Source organism: Macadamia integrifolia, chromosome 6, assembly GCF_013358625.1.
Source record: "Macadamia integrifolia cultivar HAES 741 chromosome 6, SCU_Mint_v3, whole genome shotgun sequence".
Lineage (NCBI taxonomy): Eukaryota > Viridiplantae > Streptophyta > Magnoliopsida > Proteales > Proteaceae > Macadamia > Macadamia integrifolia.
In genome coordinates, this window is record NC_056562.1 from 11,205,779 (window position 1) to 11,225,742 (window position 19,964).

The 19,964-nt window shown below is 39.6% G+C and overlaps 2 protein-coding genes and 1 long non-coding RNA gene across 3 annotated transcripts; all 3 read right to left on the minus strand.

Annotated features, from left to right (window-relative positions):
• Positions 1-3,053: 3,053 nt before the first annotated feature.
• LOC122081335 lies at positions 3,054-5,018 on the minus strand. The gene is made up of 2 exons (XR_006141067.1): positions 4,739-5,018; positions 3,054-3,346 (listed from the first exon to the last, which is right to left on the minus strand). It is a non-coding gene; the product is annotated as an uncharacterized LOC122081335 (long non-coding RNA).
• A 1,317-nt stretch (positions 5,019-6,335) lies between these two features.
• On the minus strand, positions 6,336-12,909 carry LOC122081095 (splicing factor 3A subunit 2). Its single transcript, XM_042648065.1, is given in 7 exon segments — positions 6,336-7,113; positions 7,258-7,332; positions 7,426-7,500; positions 7,660-7,725; positions 7,915-7,991; positions 12,161-12,331; positions 12,445-12,909. Coding segments are annotated over 7 exon segments (1,086 nt in total). The 5' UTR covers positions 12,596-12,909; the 3' UTR covers positions 6,336-6,642.
• A 1,416-nt stretch (positions 12,910-14,325) lies between these two features.
• Positions 14,326-19,445, minus strand: LOC122082062 (uncharacterized protein At4g04980-like). Its single transcript, XM_042649558.1, has 10 exons — positions 19,401-19,445; positions 18,707-18,892; positions 18,533-18,628; positions 18,326-18,452; positions 16,894-18,140; positions 15,410-15,941; positions 15,182-15,342; positions 14,923-15,087; positions 14,686-14,838; positions 14,326-14,461 (listed from the first exon to the last, which is right to left on the minus strand). The coding sequence occupies exons 1-10, from the start codon at positions 19,443-19,445 to the stop codon at positions 14,447-14,449; spliced, it is 2,727 nt and encodes a 908-aa protein (XP_042505492.1). The 3' UTR covers positions 14,326-14,446.
• Between the last annotated feature and the right edge of the window lie 519 nt (positions 19,446-19,964).

The following is a 19,964-nucleotide window of genomic DNA, read 5'->3' on the forward strand; positions in this document are numbered from 1 at the left end:
TTCTGATATGTTGGCCATGGTATTTATTTAAATCTTGTATGCTGTCAAATTCTGGTTTTCTAACTTTTAAGTCACTAGTCTGTCTATAGTCCGAGATGTGACAATAATTTAGCTCATTATCTTGTCCCTTCTGGTTTAGATTATGGAAATCAGTTACGTGCCTCATGAATGAGGCATAGTTGTTGAGGGGACGCCTAGGCTTCCAGGGGCTTTGTCTGGACTGGCGCCTTGCTTGTGTCGCCTAAATCTTAGCCCCCTCAACTGCCTTGGTTCACCTAGGTGCTGTAACAGCTATTGATTGAGTTTCCTCTGTGTCTGTTGAAGGCTTATCTGTTAGTCCTTGTACTTGGCTTAGTTAGCTTTGAGAAAGTTGTCCTTCCTCCCTTTAACCTCTTGTCGGATGTTGGCCTTGTATGAAGGAATATTGGCTATTTTTTCCCTTGCTATTAAGTGGCACACCAGCATATATGTACTGCACTTGCATTGTTGGAGTTTGAACTTGCTAATTCCTTGGTCTTCTGCACGTTGATAAATGATAACTGCTTAAGATGAAGACCCTTTGCCTTGCTTAAACTTATTATCAAATGTCAAGACACAATTAACTTTTTTCCAGGAAATGACTTCAGGGTGGGGATCTTGATTTTCTGGTATCCATAGCCTCATCAGACAAGCAACAAGCAATGGGATCCATTCAGGTTCTTTCAAGCCCTAAAGCACCTCGTCCTTGCTAACCAAGTGGCTCAAATTATCGGTATCGGTTCTTACAGTTGAGTTTGGTTTATTCACAAATACGTTCTTAACATATTCTGCAACAAAATAGTTCTTGTTATTTTCTTGCTTCTTGCAATTGTTAAGGAATTCCTTCAGAGCCTTGTTCCTTCTTCACTTTCTTCTTCAACCTTTAGGGTGATGCACACCAGATCATTAGCCATTAAAAGCGCCTAGCAGCAAGCACCAAAACACCAATGAAATCTATCCACAAACCACTTCTCTATGGCCAGGTGCTACCATCTCTCTGCTTGATCTATGTTTTGAATTGGGTCAACTTAGTTCCATTTGCTACTTAATGTTAGTATCAAACTGACAGTTTTAACTTTGGAAAATTCTAATTCTATTTAATTGAAACCATAAAGAATTGAGTTCCATTTCATCAAGATACGGGTGGGGGTGGGGGTGGGGGTGGGGGTGGGAATCCTTTAGGTCGACTTCCAATTCCCCCCTGTCGGGAATTTAGAAAAGAGAGAACTGAACCATCTAAATCATTTATTTCAAAACATCTCCCCGGGGGGGAGGGGGGGAGGGGGGGGGGGGGGGGAATCCATGACACCTAAGTTCCTCTCTCTCCTCTGCATTCTCCGATTTGAAAGTCATAACCATGATTTAAAATATTTTCGATACGATACCTCCTCATACATATCTTAAATTATTTAACCAATATGACAATAATCATTGATCTTTAACATATGTTAGCATATCTCCCAATATGAAATTCTCTGATATGTATCTTAAGTTTATTTTAATCTTGACAAATACTTTAATCCTTGGTCATGACCTCTGTTAGTTAAAACGGGAATGGCAAAAAAACATTGTTCGGTACGGGCATGTTTTAAATGGATCAAAACGTGAACGGGACGGTAAAAAATACGGTCAAATACGGTAAAAAGGGGAAAAAATAAAAAACGGACGATACGTGTTTTAAACGTTTATATTTAAATAATACGGTGTCAAAAAAAGGGCAATATATAGACATAAATTGGCATAATAATTCTCTAAATACCTAGATAACAATCAAAACAAATAGCCCCGTTTTAAACGTTTCTATTTTAAAACGTTTATATTTTTTAAAATCCATTTTTTTACTATCAAAAAAACAGGACGGCATTTAAAACGGCAAAAAAACTTCAAATAACTCCGTTCCCGTTTTTTACCGAATTTCTGTGAAAAATTCGGCAAATGGCGTTTAAAACGGCAAAAAAACGAGACGCCATTTTAAACGTGTTTTAAACGCGAATAAACTAACTAGGGTCATGACTGACTTAGCAAACCAATGATACTTACTGATACTTTTATCCTTGGTCATGACTAGCTCGGCAAACCAACAAACCAACAGTGTTTAAATTGGTAGGAAAATGATGTTTTTCATGAGATTTGAGTATGGAGTAACTCTGCCTTTTTGAACAATCTTAACTTTTGATCTATCCTGTACCTCTTGGCAAGTATAGCCCCCTTGTTCTTAGAAGTTTGGAAAACATTGGCGGCACTTGACTTTTTGTTTGAAACCTTCTGCGAAGATTGTCCTTTTGTCAGCCAACATGCAAAGGAAATTATCAGAGCTAAAGAACGGCTGTGTACAACTCAATGGGACGGATGTAAATTTCTCTCTAATTATCAATCTCCTTTATCTTTCTTTCATAACAATAATTAAAAAAAAAAAAAAAAAAATCATCATGTAAGGTGATCTGATGCAATGATTACCTCATTGATCCTGTAGATTAAGGTTCTTCACCCTGGGTGAAAGGAAACTCAGGGAAACTCGATCCTCTTTGTATCTTTTTGTTTTGTAATGTGACGATAAAATGTTGGCTACTAATACACATGAATCACCCAAGACTTCAGCTTTGGAAAATCTGCTGTAGCAGGAAAATTCCACCGACTCATAAGGCCAATGCCATCTGCGAATGATTTGCGGTACAATATAAAGAGTCCAAGGGATCCTACATGTGTTCTAAAATTTGACATTCCTAAGAATGAAAAAGATTCCCCCTCCCTCACCCCACCCTGTGGCCTGAGAATGTCAAAAGATTGTTTCAACCGCTTGACCACCAGATTGCAATTAACACTTTACCATTGGACCAAGCACGTCTGTTTTAATCACCCAAGAGCAGTTTTATCAATCACGCATGTGAGAAGAAGACAACTTGGAATGGATCCAACTAGAAAACCAACCAGCCAATAAAGGGTATTCTGTTTGAGCAAAAACTAATTCCAAGTAAAAGAAACAAAGCGTGGATATAATGCAAAGTAGAGAAGCAGGAGCAACTTACAGAAACAAAGATCAAAAACGCAAATTCCATTAACCAGTTAATGAATCCAGATACTCCGAAACAACTTATTGAAAGAAGGAACCACTTAATACATGTCTATACTTGGTACTAAAAGCTATAGCCTACTAAGTTTTAAACTGCAAAACAGAGCCTCCCTTCACAACACGAAGGTCATAACAGGAGGAAAGGAATTGCGTACAACGATCCATCTTTGTGTCCATGCGCACTGCTGCAATCTACTTGGATCTCTGCCTCATCTTTCGGCGCTTTCTCTTGAGTCTCCTCATGCGCTTCTTCTTCCACTGCAACCAGAATATTAGTGAAGATATTAAAGCAAGTTTTTAAAAAGCTTCAGTATACAATTTAAATCCAAAAATATACAATGAGATGGATACCATAACTTTAACCTAACATAAAAAACAAGGGTCCCTAACCTATGGATGATCACAATAACCAAAAGTGTTAACATAAGCACAGCATGTTTTGTTGCTTGAGGTTTCAAAACCCCCATCATCAAGTACCAAAAACAAAAAAATAACAAAAAAATCCATGATGCAAGAATTCAAGGAGCTACTAATGTTCCTCTAATACCAAAAACACTACCTACAAGAACATGCAATTGCCAATAAATTAACCAGTAACCCAAAATAACCAAATTTCAGGTGAGAGCTGGGCAACAGAACAAAAGATCCCAAAAAACTAAACAAGAGAATTAATGGGGATAAATGACAACATATAGAATTAATCCTAAATGAAGCACCTGGCCAAGCACAAAAGATCCCAAAAAACTAAGCCGCAACAATTTGACGGGGATAAATGACAACATATAGAATTAATATCCTAATTCAAGCACTAAGTCAGTCAGACAAAAGATCAAGAAGGCATTAGGTGATAAAACAATAAAATACATCATTAAGACAATCAAGGTGTTTAGGTCGTCCAAAATCATAGATTGACATTCCGCCAAAGAATCATCAGTCATTAAACAAAATCCAACGAATCTAAAAATCAAGAAAAGATGCATGAGTTAGGACCAAAAGCAACTACAAAACCCTAGACTTAACTACTGAAACTGTAAAAAAAACCCCAACCTTTAACCGGGTTTTAAAGAACAATCAAAGTGTTTTGGAGGTCGAAACTTAAGACATCGGCATATCCACAAAGAATCATCAGTCATAAACCAAAATCTAACAAATCTATAAATCAAGTAAATATGCATGAATTAGTACCAAAAGGAACTACAAAACCCTAGATTTAACAAATGAAACTGTAAAAAAACCTTACCTTTAACCTGGTTTTAAAGGACAATCAAAGTGTTTAGAAGGTCCAAATTCAGACATTGGCGTTTCCACAAAGAATCATCAGCCATAAACCAAATTTAAACAAATCTAAAAATCAAGTAAAGATGCATGAATAAGGAGCAAAAACAACAACAAACCCTCAATTTATCAAAGGAAACTAAAAACCATAAACTTTAACCTGGTTTTCAAGAACCAATCAGCAAGAAAATCAAGGACAAATTATTCAATAGAAAACGAAATCATTGAGAAAACTAAGAATTATGGGAGTAAAAACAATCTATCTAAATAACTGTTTGTTACATCGATCAAAAATCTATTCCATGAGTTAAAAAAATGCAAATCCAAACCAAGCAATTAGAAAATGAAATGATTTGAGGATTGCGAGATCCATACCTTGGCTCTCATCTTCGCCCTCGGCCTCCGGTACCTTCGCCGACCTGTTTCAGTGTTGGCGTATCGTGAAGATGACGACTAAATCGTCTCTGGGTATTTATAGAGGTTAGAAATCATAGTCACAATCTGTGCTGGAAATAAATTTAGGTCATGGACTAAACCGGGCAAAATCTAGGTGCTTAAAGAGCCCATCCTGGTTGGAAATGAGCCTGTTATTCCAGCCCAACAGGCCTGTTTGGAAAACCTCAAGCTGGTTTTGAGCATTTTACCAAGTTGTGGTGTGAAACCTACTTGAGGCAAGGGCCAGTACGGTATTTGGTATTCAGTATTCAGTATTCAATACAATTTCAATACTCGTATCATATAAAAAAAATGCCTATATTTCAATATCGATACCATACTGGCTTTATATGATTTTGGTACAGTTTTTATTTGGTATTCATAAAAAAATAAAAAATATATATGATTTCAGTGCAATATTTTTACTTTTTTACCGTGTATGTATATAGTTGGGAATTTCGTATTTCAATATGGTATTCAGGTATTCAATACGTTTTTGGTATTTTGGTATGTTTTGATATATACCAAACGGTTGTCTTGAAAATTAATACCATACCAAACCAAGTAAGATACCATTTTGTCATATCAAAACCATATTGAATCTCCTGATACAATTTATTCAGTATGGTTTTGGAATTAGTATCAAATTGACACCTTTAACTTGAGCTAACTCGAACATTATTTTCTAAATTCGATTATTATTTTCTATTTCTTTTTGGAGAAACCTTCTGATCGCCTACAGTGAAGAGATATAGTGGAAATCGATGGTCATAATTTCTCCCCGGCTCCCATTGTATGAAGTCTCAAATTTATCTCAAGTATCTAAAGAGTTGCATCTAATAGTAAAAAAGTGATGAATGAAGAGATTCATCGTGGATGAAGAGGAACTCGGTCCTTTCTTGAAGTAGATGATCTGTACTTTCAATACTGGCCCAACAAAAGCAGCAGAAGGGGGAGACTTGGATAAATCTCTTATGCTACTGATCTTTAGAACAGAGAGGATCAACACGGTGACTGACTGCCAAGAAATAGAAGATGGAAAACAAATGACAAGGACCCGACTCCCCAAGCAAATTTGGGGGAGAAATGACCCATTTGAAGTGCAACTGAAATGTGTTCCAATTGAAGCAGCTTTTTAGCCACTTCGTAATATTTGATGGTTGCCCAAATTTAGTGAACATATTGTCTACATCATCATTTGATTTGAAAATCGATTTCTGAATGATATCATTTGTCCATAAACATTATTTTGACATATTTTTTGGTTTGATATGTTGAAAAAAATTAAGGGTAGAAACCTTGGACATTGTGGGCCATAAAATTGGCTCTCAAATATGAAATGTGATCTATCCATATGATTTCCCACCTACCCATGGAGATTCAATTTGAGTAGCTTGAACCTGCTTAGAACAAAGTTAATCCCCTTTAGGCTCTCTTCCCTGCTACAGGAATAAGCATAACAACAAATGGCTCAAATCCTAGGGAGGAAGAGTGATCAAGCTCTCAATCAACCCTAGAGGATATCAAAGCTCATATCTGGGTGCAAGTATTAGCTATTGCAGAGCTCCTTAATGCATTTAATATTGTAAAATTAAAGCAATACAGAGTTCAGAGTTTGTAGTTGCCCTAGAACTGCTATAACCAGACACACAACCTACACACCACATCCAACCACTGAAATGTTCCAAGACATTAAAGCTCATTAACTAATTAGATCCCATATTGATTGTTAATATTTCCACTGTTCAGCCGCTTTAATTCTGAAACTACTAAGATTCTGTAGCAAATTCATCTCTGAGATCAGCATAAGTAAGCAACAAACTCCACAAAAGATTTGTGAGATGCTAAGACATTGGTGGCCTAGGGAGCTGTTGTCCCATATGGGGTGGAGGTGGTGGAGGATGAACTCCCTGGCCTTGAATCTGCTGGCCCTGAAAACCTTGTGGGGGCATCATCGAGGGGGGCCTAGTGCCTGGAGTGAAATTTGCCATCGTACCACTACGAACTGGAGGTGGTGGTGGGACTGGAGGAGTACCACCAGGAGGCATGGGCCGAGGACCATTTGCTGTTGATGGAGGCGGTGGTGGTGCAGATCCTCGAGCAGGTGGTGGACCTCTTGGAGGATTTCCAATGGGTGCACCTGGAGGGAGCCCCAGTGGTGGTGGTGGTGGTGGTGGAGGCGGAGCTTGAGGTGGGGGAGGCAAGGGCCATGGAGGAACACCTGGAGTGGCCGTGCCATTGGCAATAGAACCAGGAACAGGTGGAGGTGGAGGCTTATTTGTTTCTGGTGGCTTCACCTTGAAATACAGTTGCAACTGCGCAGTCCACAAGTTTGATATCAGATGAACTTGTAATACAACAGATCAAGTACTTGTACAACTGAATAACATGAAGAATGTGGAGGAATTGTCTGGGAGATTAGGTTTCAAAAATAATTATCATTGAATATCAAGACAAACCGTAAACATTTTTGAGTCAGGATCCCAATGCGAGAAGAACTTGGGCGTGGACTTGTCAATCTCTGTGCTAGGAACCTAAAAAGTGAATAGACAATCACAAGCAATGAAAATTACAATAATTGGAAGAGAAAAAGGTTGACAACATTAATTATGTTAACATTACTGTACCTTAAATGCAATGATTTCATATGGCTCAGCTGCAAACAGAAGATACTGGTACCTTTTATCACAGGATTGCACCCTCTATGTACCCGAAAAAGGGGAAGAAAGAACAAGAAAAAAAAATGAGGTTACTGTTTTTCCTTCAGGAGAGAGACTGCGACATATGTTGAAATCGATGACCAAGTATACAAATTATAATTGGGAGAAAGCAACAGAAAGAATTCGATGAGCAGAGTGTACCTGTTCAAAGGATGACATAAAACGGTGCCGTGGCTTCGAATTGTCTTCAATTTCAGGGTATTCGATCTGCAACATATTCCACGATCAAAATAGAAAGTTAAAGCTATTGCATGATACAACATAAATGACAACCAAATTGTGATGTGGATATCTAACCTCTAACATTAAGCATATCTGTTAAGCAAAAGTTAAATGTAGCTGTAACTAATACATCAAAAAATATATACAAAACAATTTAAAGGAATGTATAAAGACCTGGAAAAGAAGAGATCTCTGTTTTGTGTCTGGATCAAATTGCTTTGTCACCCTGTATCCAGGCCTTCCAATCTTGACTGCAACCACAATCCTGTTAGAGCACCAGAATCATGAATGGAACAAAGTTACCATGGTAATTTTAAGTCAAGAAACAGTTAGATCCATCTACAACTCTTTCTAGATTGGTCGACACACACACACAAAAAAAAAAAAAAAAAAAAAAAAAATGATACTGAAAATAAAAGAAAAAAGAAAAATAACACTACAAAACCAAAAGCTTGCATTAGAGAAATAAATTAATCACCATTCAAAAAAATTGCTAAAAAAATAAGACTGCAACATGAACGCTAACCATTGTACTTCATATACAGCTTAACTCAACTAAGTGCTATCCCAATTAAATGGGGTCAGCTAACTGTTGTAGTTCATATATCTCAACCTTATATCCGACTATTAATTTTCATTACAAATTTTCCACCATTGTTGATTCTAAACCATTTTTTTTTTTTTTTTTTTTCTAAATCAGCGCCATAAACTTCCACCAAGAGAAGAATTTAGAAAAACTAACTCCTTGGAAATTTTGAAGGATGGAATATTTGACGAAAAGATACAGTAAATTTCTTCCACCAACTTTGATAGGATGGAACTTGGTCTTAACAATTTATGATTTGGGTCTGGTGTTAAGGCGATTGATGCAGATGCATACCCATGGACCACTTCAAACCCATTTAGGTATCCAGAAGGAGATGAACTGGATCCATATTGGAGTTTGGTTCTAGTAGGATCTTTTAGGATTTTTTTTCTATTTTCATGCAATCTTTTATTTTTGGTAGCTCAAGCAGGAGATAGCTATTAGGATTTAGTTTCCAATTAATTTGAGTTTCCAAATTAGAGTTGGTTTCCTTTTAATGTTGGTTTTCTTTTACTAATTTAAATACATGTAATAGACCAATAGAACTCAAATTGAAGGATAGAAGAATGAGTTCAGTGTTTGAGTGTCTATGGGCAGTGTGAATCCTCTCTTCTTCCCCTACAACTCTGAGTTCATCTCAGGGATTCTTCCCTACCCGTACCGGTCGTCCATCAGCAATCATACTATTCATCCTGCAGGAAGGGAGGGCTTTTGTATTTAAAGTGCATTTGTCTCCATCCAAGGGTTCAAGTGCAACAAAGTACCATAAACAGCTGTAAATGGAACTTTTCTCCTCATGATTTTATTCATCCTACTCCCCCAAAGACCAGGGCATAACACTACAAAAGAAGCACCCATCACAGGCTCACAGCTTAGACATCTATGATCAGCCGCCTTAAATGCAAACCAAAATAAGAATAAAAATGTACCGGTAAAAAAGGAAGAAGACTAAACACAACCTACTCATCTACTAATCCTAAAGGAAGTTGTGCAAGAACTACTTAGCTGACTTCATAGACACATAAATGACAAATTTCCTTCAACAAATGATGTAAGTTGGGCCATTCAAGCCAGTAGCTGGTTCAATCAAGTCCTTGGTCTGATTAATGAATCCAGCCAACCAAGCCCAATCGAGAGTCCATAAAGCCAGCCCATAGAGCCAAAAGAACCGGCTTCTAGAAGCACTACAAATCCTCTCTATCAATTTGGGTTTTAGCCGTTTACTTGTCTTATTAGAAGATCAAGTCAGCCACAAGGAAGAGGGGTCGATCAGCATCTTCTAGGAGGAGTTGTTTCTATTTCTTAGTTTCATTATCTCTTAGAAAGCAAGCAAAACAGTTAGGAAGTTATTTGTTTAGAAGTTTTACCCTTTTTTAGTCTTTCTTCTAGGCCAAGGAAGACAGCTTCCTTTTTTAATGTACATTCCTATTTTGAGACTGAGGCTTCAGCTATAAAAAAAAGGCCTATCAATTGTAATGTTTTGGGGGATTGAATTAATGAAGTTTGTGAGCTACTGCTATCCGATTTTGTAAGATCAAACACCAAGAAACATGAATAATAAAGAAACAATAGATCTGTACGACACAGAGATTGAACGAGGTTCACACACCAGGGTGGAGTGCTACGTCCTCGGGCGAAGAAGAAGATGATTCACTATGCAGAAGAGAAATTACACCCTAGCAGCGGCGAGAAAAACTCGCCCTGAAACCCTAGCTCGAAAAACCCCATACTACAATGACTTTCTCAACAAGCAACAGTACATTATATATACTCCAAATCGCGGGTCGATCCAGTCGCCCCCGCACCCCCATACAAGATCAGTGATGGGCTCCGGGCTTGGGCCTATCGGCCCAACCCCTCTGCTTCCATCATAGATCTCAGAAAATTTTCCATTCGGGTTGCCACCAAAATATGTCGGATCGGGTCAATCTTCAAAACGGGTCAAGAATTCGAGACAAACTTAACAGATTTGATAAGAGAAAGGCTTGTGTCAGTGAAAGGCCCAAGGCTGAGAGAGCCTATCCACCCCCACACCTATCCCATTGATTCTCTCTTTTTCTCTCTTCTTCTCTTTTCTGAATTACGTTATTTTCTGAGTGTTAAACCTGTTGTCTGAGATCTGATAGAGCTATTCTATAAGCCCTCAACATCAGTTGTTGGTTGTTGAAGATCTGAAGTCAGAAGCAACCTGCGGCAGCCTTGGAGGTGAGTTTTCTGGGCAGGGTTCAATCACCAAGATCTCCCAACCCTGTGATCTGCTTCTCTTCATTTTGAGGACTAACCAAAGCCATCCTAAGGGATACTTGACCAGGACTGCTTGGCCATCTGAAGTCTGAGCATCGAGTTATCCAAATTCAGGCCTATTTTAATCTAAATTCAAGAAACCTCATATCTCTGAGATCCTTTATCCGTTCCAGCCAGGGTTTGGAGGCTTTGTTAGGCCCTATATAAGCTGCACTCGACCAGAAGATCAGGCCATTCCGAGCTAGGATTTGTGAGTTACCTATTTTCTCTTTCATTCCTAGCTTCCAGAATTCTGTGCGTGCAAATCTGTCCAGACTTTAGTGTATTAGTTAGGTCAGATCCTACCTATATCAGTAGCTATTGTGGGCCTATTAAATCAGTATTGTCGCTGTTACCCGAAGCATATTTGTATTACACTCTGCTGTTGGGTGCCTACTGTTCTGGCCGACAGCCTTAGTGTCTGTGCTGACCTAGTTGGTTAGGTTCTTATAATGTTGGAGCTCTTCGTACTTGCCTGGAATTGGGTACATCTGTAACCAGTCTGACATTAACAAATCGAGTCATAAGCAATGACAATATTTCCAGTGGCAGCTACAGCCAGCATTCAAGGTGCAACTATACTATGTCAACTACTCATCAGTACTGGAATATTGAGTCATCTACAAATTGAAGTCAACAAGAAGAAGCAAGCCATTAAGACCCACAGATAAGACATCTTTTTTTTTTTGGTAGAACAGATAAGACAACAATCACCCCCAATCCCTCCGAAAATAAGCATACCCAATGCTGTTGGAAGTTGGAACTACAACAGATATGAAAGAAGAGAGAGAATCTCCTTAACAAAGAAGAAGACTTTCTGACCTCTCAATGGAAAAAGAAAATCCCAGAACCACCCTTACCAACTGCAAGTGAGGCCATTGATATGCAGGTCCCTGTCTATTAGCCCAGTTTAATGTGAAAAGGTTCCTCAAAACCATCCATTCAATTAAGCTTCTGGATTACCTAATTTTCAACCCAATAAACAAAATTGATTCCGTTTCCTATCTTTCAAGGCGGTTCTTCATCCAAACAAACACAACCTGTTCACTTCAAGGATGATCCTTCAACGTGTTTTTTATTTTTTATTTTTTATTTTTTTTGGGCTGGGTGGGGGTGAAGAGGGCTTTCTCCTCTAGTTATATTCACGATCTATTAACAAAATACTCAACCTGTCTAAAGTCCAAAGTGAAAATTCTATCAAATAAGTAGCACCCAAGAAAAACTTCAGATGTGATTGAATTCAGCTTCGACTTCTCAACCATTGGGCAAATGTGTTTGTTCAATTTGTTCGAACAATGTTCCTATGCTCGTTAGAGAACACAAAACCAAAAGGTCAAATGTCAAACACAAATCAACAAAGAATAAATAAAGCACAAACAGAATGATCGCTATTCCCTGCAACACTTCAGATTCAAGATTTCAGCTTTGGAAGCAGATTCAGCAGCCTATGAAGTTCTAATACAAGGTGTACATACTGAAAATCAAGAACAAATTTAGTGAACAGATTGAGGTAGAAGAATCCAACTACAAACATAAGTGATGAGGGAGAACCTGTCTTGCGCATGGAGACCTTCCGTTTGTGTGGCTGAGGTTGCACAGGTGCTTCTTTAGCTTCACGGGCAGCTCGCTTGGCCAAATTGGTCAGGTGGCGCTTCCCTTGTGTGTGAGCCAAATAGTTTCCCTCATTATTGTGCAATGTCTAGCATAGCTTACACTCATAGCCATTAAACAAGAAAACCCCAAAACAAAGAAATCCACAATAAATCAATAATTCATTCACAAAATGAGAAATGGATAAGAAAGTTCTTTAGAGTTTTTCAAGAAAGTAACAAACCTGCCGAGATGGTTGCGCATAAAATAGGGATCCTTCGCCAGATCAATAGTCTCAAGCGCTAGCCTTCTGAGCCTTTCTCTCCTATCGATTGCTTCATTCTGAGCGGAGGCTGCACCTCCACTACCGGGCTTCGAACCCCAATCTCTATCCATTCTCCTCTCTGTCTTCTCTTACCCGAACAAGAACAAAATATCTGCTTCTTGCAGCAAAGATAAGAGAATATCAATCAAGATATAAATAATGAATCTCCAGTTTCTGAAAAACGTTTCTGGAGTTTTTGGTAAGGTTCCAGATATAAATAGTGAATCAAACCGTCGTCGTAAGGGAAGGGGCGAGGGTGACCGGTGACTTGGCGTTCAAGAGTCAAGAACAGACCTTGCTGTCGAAGCCTCGAAGTCGAGCAGTCGTCGGTCCAAGGTTCGCTGCTCTCTCTGCTATCTAAAAAGATGGAAGACGGAAAGAGGAAGAAGATGAAGGAAGAGAACCCATCAAAATAGAATAGCAATTTTATAAGGGGCAAGAATGTAATTTCGCTTTTTCCCGGGTGGTGGGGTTTAAACCCGAATGCTAGCTTTTTTTTTTTTTTTTAAAATCCCGAATGCTAGTTGTAATTAGGGATGTAAACAGATCGGATTTGAATCGAATGTGTTCGCATCCGAATATTTTTTGACTAGATTCGGATACCTCTAAACGAATACAGATGTAAATCAAATTCGGATATTAACTATCCGTTGACTCTCTGACTTGTGTAATCCGGACATTTCTCCCCCCAATAAATATAATTTGTTCTTAATCCATCTTTTTAAGTTGTTTTAACTCTTTTCCTCATTCTCTAGAACATGTTTAAACTTCAAGAACCCTCAAACACATTAATTGATCATTTAATCGGATCGAATAATTATTTTTTGGATAATTCGGATTTTATTTCGGATACCTTTTAACAAAATAGGAAAATACGGATACCCCTAAGCGAATACAAATGCAAATTCGAATTCAGATTTTTACCATCCATGTACATTCCTAGCCGTAATGCCGTATGAGTGTTTTAATGGATCGATATCGATCAAGGCTGATATCAATCCAATCCAATCAATTCAGTCCGATCTAATTCGATTTCTCAAACCACATGGAGATAATATGGGAATTCATGTCTCAGAGCATGGCTCGAAATCTCAGCATCATTGAATTTGCTCGGATCATAGCTGAGACCAATCCCTAGTCTTGATCGAATCGATACCAATCTACTGATACGATCCAAAGATAATAAAGGAATATAAACTAATTTAAAAAGGAACAAGGGCCCAATCTAAGGTGCGATCCCAATCAAGGTTTTAAAACTCAGGATGGATGTCAATCGATACTGTGAAGGACATGATCCATATTGTTTTGGATTCAGGATTTACTCATATATTAAAAAAAAAAATGGTGTTGTAGACCATTTTACCCTTTACATGACTAAATAGTGAATGCTGAATAGCCCCATAAAATTTTAGGGCCTTCCCCAAGTCCGAAATAATATTCGGGTTAAAAAGAAAAAAAAAAAAAAATACTGAATAGGACCATAGGTGATGGAAAAGATTCCCTCAGCTCTCTTTGGTTGAATTTCTATTTCAATTTCTGATCGATGTCCATGAATAGTTTTTGTTAAGAAATTAAAATTATTTACATAAATTGAAAAAAATTTCATGAACATTTACATTCATTTAATAAATTAAAAATTTTTGAGAATAGATTCTCTCTATTGAGTAAAAAGAATAAATGATGAATAATTTTTGCTTTTTCATACAATTTTACAAGCTTCTCTATACAACTAAACTGCAAACTGATTTACTCTAGCTCTATTTTGCGGGCTAGTTCCCTGGACAATCTATCAGCACGATCATCCTGTCCACCTGCAAATGTATAGATCCGAAATGCTAGCTGAAAAGCCCTCCAAAGCATCTTAATGGGAAGCCTTCAATTGAGCATTAGTTTTTGATCCATTTTCTTTAGGAATGACTGCTTTACCTTCTCCTCTCCTGAAAGAAACACCAATATCCACTTAGTAGTTGGTACACCATAGAACGGGGGAGGGAGAAGGTAATAGCTAGGAGACTTAAACTTGAGACCTCCTAGTGAGTGTGGGCTTATCGCACCATAACCTCACCAACTGCGCTAGACAGTTGTTGTTATAGTTAATAATTGTTATGAATGAATCATAAGTGAAATGGCTACTTCAAATGTATATTCTTGATTGACATACCTTTAGTGCTAACTCCATGCAACCTGATGAAATATCTACAATCAGTTCTTTTATTCGCAGTATGATGTCGAAGTCAAAATGGATATTGCAACTTTTGAATTTCTTAGATTCTTCATCTTTGATTCGTTCCAAGGCATCCACTTCTACCTTGATCTGTATGTATATATTTGTTAGATGGATAAGGTAAATATTGTGAATATTCTTATTTTGATTTGTGGTAAGCAGAAAAAGTTTTACCTTGTTGAAGTAGCCCTCAACCCTATCAAGAAGCTGGCAGAGAGGATTGACTATCTTCCAGCTCTTTAGGTTTGTGACTATTTCATGAAACCTTGAGTATAATGCTGCTGCCATCCTTAATGTTTCAAGCTTCCTTGTAGGGAAATCTTCAAACCTTGCTAGCACCTGCATCTCAAAGAATTCAGTGCTATGGAAAAATAGAAAAATGATTTCTGATTAGTAAAACATAAAATGCCAATGATCAAGCTCATCCCCAGACCTGGGTCTCAGCAGTCAAGTTCTCCAAATGGTGTTCTATGTATTGGTGGAATTTGAGAAGCTCAGCCATATCCTTTGTTTGGAATGAATTGATGGCTTTTTTCAACTCCATTATTGTTGCTGCATGCTTCTTAACATCTTCTTCAATTTGTTGGAAGTAGGCTGATCTGGAACATCAAATGAAAAGAGGAATGAGGAAAGGGAGAAAAAAGTAGCAAATTTGTATTACGAAAAGAATAACTCTTTGTCATTTCTGCCAGTGCATCAGCCATGCCTTTTTTTCCACCCACAGAGCCCCCAATTTGAGTCTTCCTCACATGAGATGATTTACCATCTATACTAGATCCTTCTACTTTTCCTTTGAGCACTCGATAAAGATTACCCATGAAGCTCGATCTCTTTAGCTTGGTATTTGATTTCTTGGGACCTAGTGCTTTTGTCCCACCAATTGGAGGAGGTGGGGGAGGAGCTCCTCCATTCTTCAGTGACAGTGGAAGGGGTGGTGATGGCAACGATCCTTTTGATGGATGTGAGGGTGGAGGTGGGGCTGGGGCTGGGGCTGGGGCTGAGCTGTCTGTTGCATTTGGTGGCAATGTGAGCAATGGTTGTGTTGGTTGTGGGGTAGGAGCTCCTCCGTTCTTTAGCGGAAGTGGAGGGAGTGGAGATGGCAACGACCCTTTTGATGGTCGTGGGTGGAGGTGGGTGTGGAGCTGAGGTTTCTGTTGTGGGCAATGCTTGTGCTGGTGGTGGGGGAGGAGCTCCTTCATATTTCAGCGGCAATAAAGGGAGTGGTGATTGCAATGATCCATTTGATGTATGTGTGGGTGAAGATGGGGCTGGGGCTGGGGCTGGGGCTGAGTTTTCTATTGCAACTGGTGGTAATGTGGGCAATGGTTGTGCTGGTGGTGGGAGATTAGCTCCTTCGTTCTTCAGTGGAAGTGGAGGGGGTGGTAATGGAAACAATCCTTTTGATGGACGTGTGGGTGGAGGTGGGGCTGGGGCAGAGGCTGAGGTTTCTGTTGCATTTGGTGGCAATGTGGGTAAAGGTTGTGCCAACGGTGGGGTAGGAGTTTGTCCATTCTTCAACGACAGTGGAGGGGGCGATGATGGCACTGGTCCTTTTCATGGACATGTGGGGAGGTTGGGCTGGGGCCGATGTTTCTGCTGTAATTGGTGGCAATATGGGAAATGGTTGTGCTGGTGGCAGGGGAGGAGATCCTCCGTTATTCTGTGGCAATGGAGGGTGTGGCAATTGCAATGATCCTTTTGATGGACGTGAGGGTGGAGGTGGGGCTGGGGCTAGAGCTGGGGCTAAGGTTTCTATTGCAATTGGTGGTAATGTAGGCAATGATTGTGCTGGTGGTGGGGGAGGGGCTCCTCCGTTCTTCAGCGGCAATGGAGGGGGTGGCAATGTGGGCAATGGTTGTGCCGGTGTTGGGGAAGGAGCTCCTCCATTCTTCAGCAGCAGTGGAGGGCGTGGCGATGACAACGATCCTTTTGATGGATGCGTGTATGGAGGTGGGGCTGGGGCTGAGATTTCTGGTTCATTTGGTAGCAATGTTTGAGCTGATGGTGTAGGAGGAGCTCTTTCATTCTTCAGTGGCAGTGAAAAGGGTGTGGCGATGGCACCGATCCTTTTGATGGACATATTGGAGGAGTTAGGGATAGGGTTAGGGAAGAGGTTTCTATTGTATTTGGTGGCAATGGTTGTACTGGTGATGGCACTGATACATTTTGTGGCAATGGCGGTGATTGTGGTGTTGGTGGTGGAGGTACATTTTGTGTCAATGTCAGTGGTTGTGGTGGTATGGCTACATTTTGTAGCAATGCTGGTGGTTGTGGTGATGGTGGTGATACTGTTGCTGGTGAAGCAGCCACGGTCGTAATCATATGTGGGGATGAGGACCGGCGCTCACAACCATGGGTGGAGATGTGCAGCCATGCCTGCTGCCATCCATGGGGGCAGTGCAGCCAAGCTCCAGGCCATGCAGCCAAAGCACGTGACCGTGTGCGTAACAAGGCTATGCGGCCATGTCCATAACCGTGAATAGGGCCATGCAGCCAGCCACACAAACGTGCATGGGGCCATGTAGAAACACAAGCAAGCAACTGTGCACAGGGCCACACAATCACACAAGCTACATACGGCAGAAACTTGGGCAGGGGTGGCGGTGGTGGTGATTGTGTTGATACATTTGGTAGCAAAGCCATTTTTGTTTGTCGTGGTGGTGCTACAGCTGCTAGTGATACATTTGGCTTAGACTTGGCTGATAATGACTGCGGTGGAGGTGGGGCTTGTGATACATTTGGTAGCAACATTGATGGTTTAGGCTGTGGTGACTCTACTGGGGATTCACTTGCTGCAACTGATAGTGTAAGAACAGGGTTCCCACCCATCTTGGGAGTTGTATAGCTATTGGAACTGCCCCCATAATCACTAGAAATCTGATTAGAACTTGATACTGTAATCTGTTGAGTTTCATATGCAGCAGTGCAATCTCCACTTTCTTCCTTTGTTGCTGGGTCTGGCTTTGCCATGGAATTGCTCTTCACTTCTTGGGTCTCTAGCCCAGATTCCTTAGATGCCTTGCTCCTTTTATTCGTGGTTTTGGAACCAGGAGCTGATAAATGAGGCAACAAGGGGAAGACTAGCAGGCGATTTAGATCGATGGGTTTCAATCTCCTAACAGAAGTCCTGAGAGGCCAAGTGAGAGTTGGGGAATGAGCAAATTCACCACTTTTCGCACTACTGTTGCTCAACTCTGGAAGTACTGAATTTGGGGTGACTGGAAAGTGACAAAATGAGCCATCATCATTGTTTGAGTATGAACCATTTAAGATTTCTTCAAATTTCGAACCCCCTGGACTCTTATCACTATTCTTTCCTTCCTCTTCCATCTCATCAAACAGTTCCCTTGCCATCTTAATCATGAAAGCAAGCTTCTCCAAAACTCTTCCACCTTTAACAATGAATTACCAGATTCAGTTAGATAAGTTATTATTGGTTATTAGGATGATAATTCTACCTACAACAAGTGTTGGGAAAAACAATCTCTTTCCCACTTATGTTCAAAATGGAGATACACAACGATAATCAAATATGTGTGAGGTAATAATAAGTTGTATGGAAAGAAAGATAACATACCAAACTCCTCTGAATCAATGTTCTTCATTTCACCACTTTCCTTGTATTCAAATTTAGCCAACCATTTGTGATTCTTAACCCAAGAATCTCCAATAGATTTCAGAGCATGGTAGAAGTGTTTCAATCCCTGTGAGAACACAATAGTTGATTAGCCGACAAAATTTAACATAACTAACAGTTTTAATGAGTAAACAGCAATTAGCAAACCTGATGCATAGACATTTCATTCATTTCTGAAACTGGAACACTAGGTACAACTTCAGGGTAAAGTCTCTGGAGTTCCTCATTAGTCATCATCAACAACTACAAAAATATGAAAAATGATGAAGAAACTTCACAGTTTTGTTGAGCTGAGAAAGTTAAAACTGGAAGGAAGAGTACCTCTCTAATTGCTTGTGAACCATTACAGGGAGGAAGGTCCATAATGTCTCTAAAGCTCATGACCTTCTTCCTGAGCTCAACCAAGAACATGAAGTTTGACTCTGGCACTTCATTATGACTTTTTGGTTCATCTAACCTTTTAGTTTCCTGCAACAATAAATTTTCATTGGGCTTCTTAACGGTGCTCTACAATCAGCTCGACCACCGGGAGAGAGTGCTCTACGATCAGCTTATTCGAGTAGGGGCTCATCCGTTGATTCTTGGATGTGCGTGCTAACGCGCAACGGTGCTCTACGATCAGCTTACTCGAGTAGGGGCTCATCCCTTGCTTGTTCTGGTGCGCTAGCCGTTGTATATAGTCGGGCCCTTGCTTGTTTAGGTTGAAGCGAGTTAACGCAGTAGTTTGATTGCGTATCGCGCTAGGCGCCCACGTTTTTTGGCTTCGCTGGGTGTGATGAATACTATGCTATCAAGGTAAACAAAGATGGAATTCATCTGAAATCATAAATAGGAACATTTGTTGCTCCATTTTTCAACTTTCCCTATATCAAAAATCCAATGATACCATTTGGACTAGAACCCAGAGACAAAAGCATAAATTTTAATCCAAAGATTTTATATGGTGGGAATAAAAAGATCAAAAAATTGTAAGAAGTGTTAAAGAAGATAGTTATATATGTGGAAGCAACCATACCCTGTATTCTTCAATTTCTTCTGTTAAGCAAACTCTGGACTCCATTGATGATCCTTGAAGTTACCTGTCTGGGTGTCTGGGTGGGGTGAGATGATCAAATGAATTCAGTTTCTAACTATTTGTTGGATAACAGAGCTGGTGAAAACAGGGGGAGTTGCAGCAAAGAATTGGCTATTTGCAGAGATTAAAAGAAAATACAAATCAGCTTTTTGATAGTCTTTATTTTTGGCACGAGCTTTCGATAGTCAAATGGCTACTACTATCAGAAACATGATTCTAAAATTCGGATTGGTATTGGCCTTGGTGTAAAAACATAATAAAAAATTGATTTTTATTGAAAAACATGGATAAATTTCTCCAATATAATCCGATCTAAGTCAAACTTAATTGATATCATATCAGTATTGACCTTGATCAATCCGAGACCGATCCTGAGTTTTAGAACCTTGATCAGCAAGGAAGGAAGGAAAAATATAAAAATGAAGGGAATGTTTCACGTTTCCTTCCTGGCTAAGGTTTCAAGAATGTGGATTCGGATGACCCAATCCTTGGCTCAAGTGGTCT

Bases quoted from the DNA above. Each gene is read 5' to 3' on its own strand.
- LOC122082062 (XM_042649558.1), bottom strand. From the start codon at position 19,445: ATGGAGTCCAGAGTTTGCTTAACAGAAGAAATTGAAGAATACAGG. The intron at 18,141-18,325 runs GTATGTTATCTT...TCATTGTTAAAG, and splicing joins CATTGATTCAGAGGAGTTTG to GTGGAAGAGTTTTGGAGAAG. The intron at 15,088-15,181 runs GTCTGGGGATGA...TTTGAGATGCAG, and splicing joins ACTTGACTGCTGAGACCCAG to GTGCTAGCAAGGTTTGAAGA.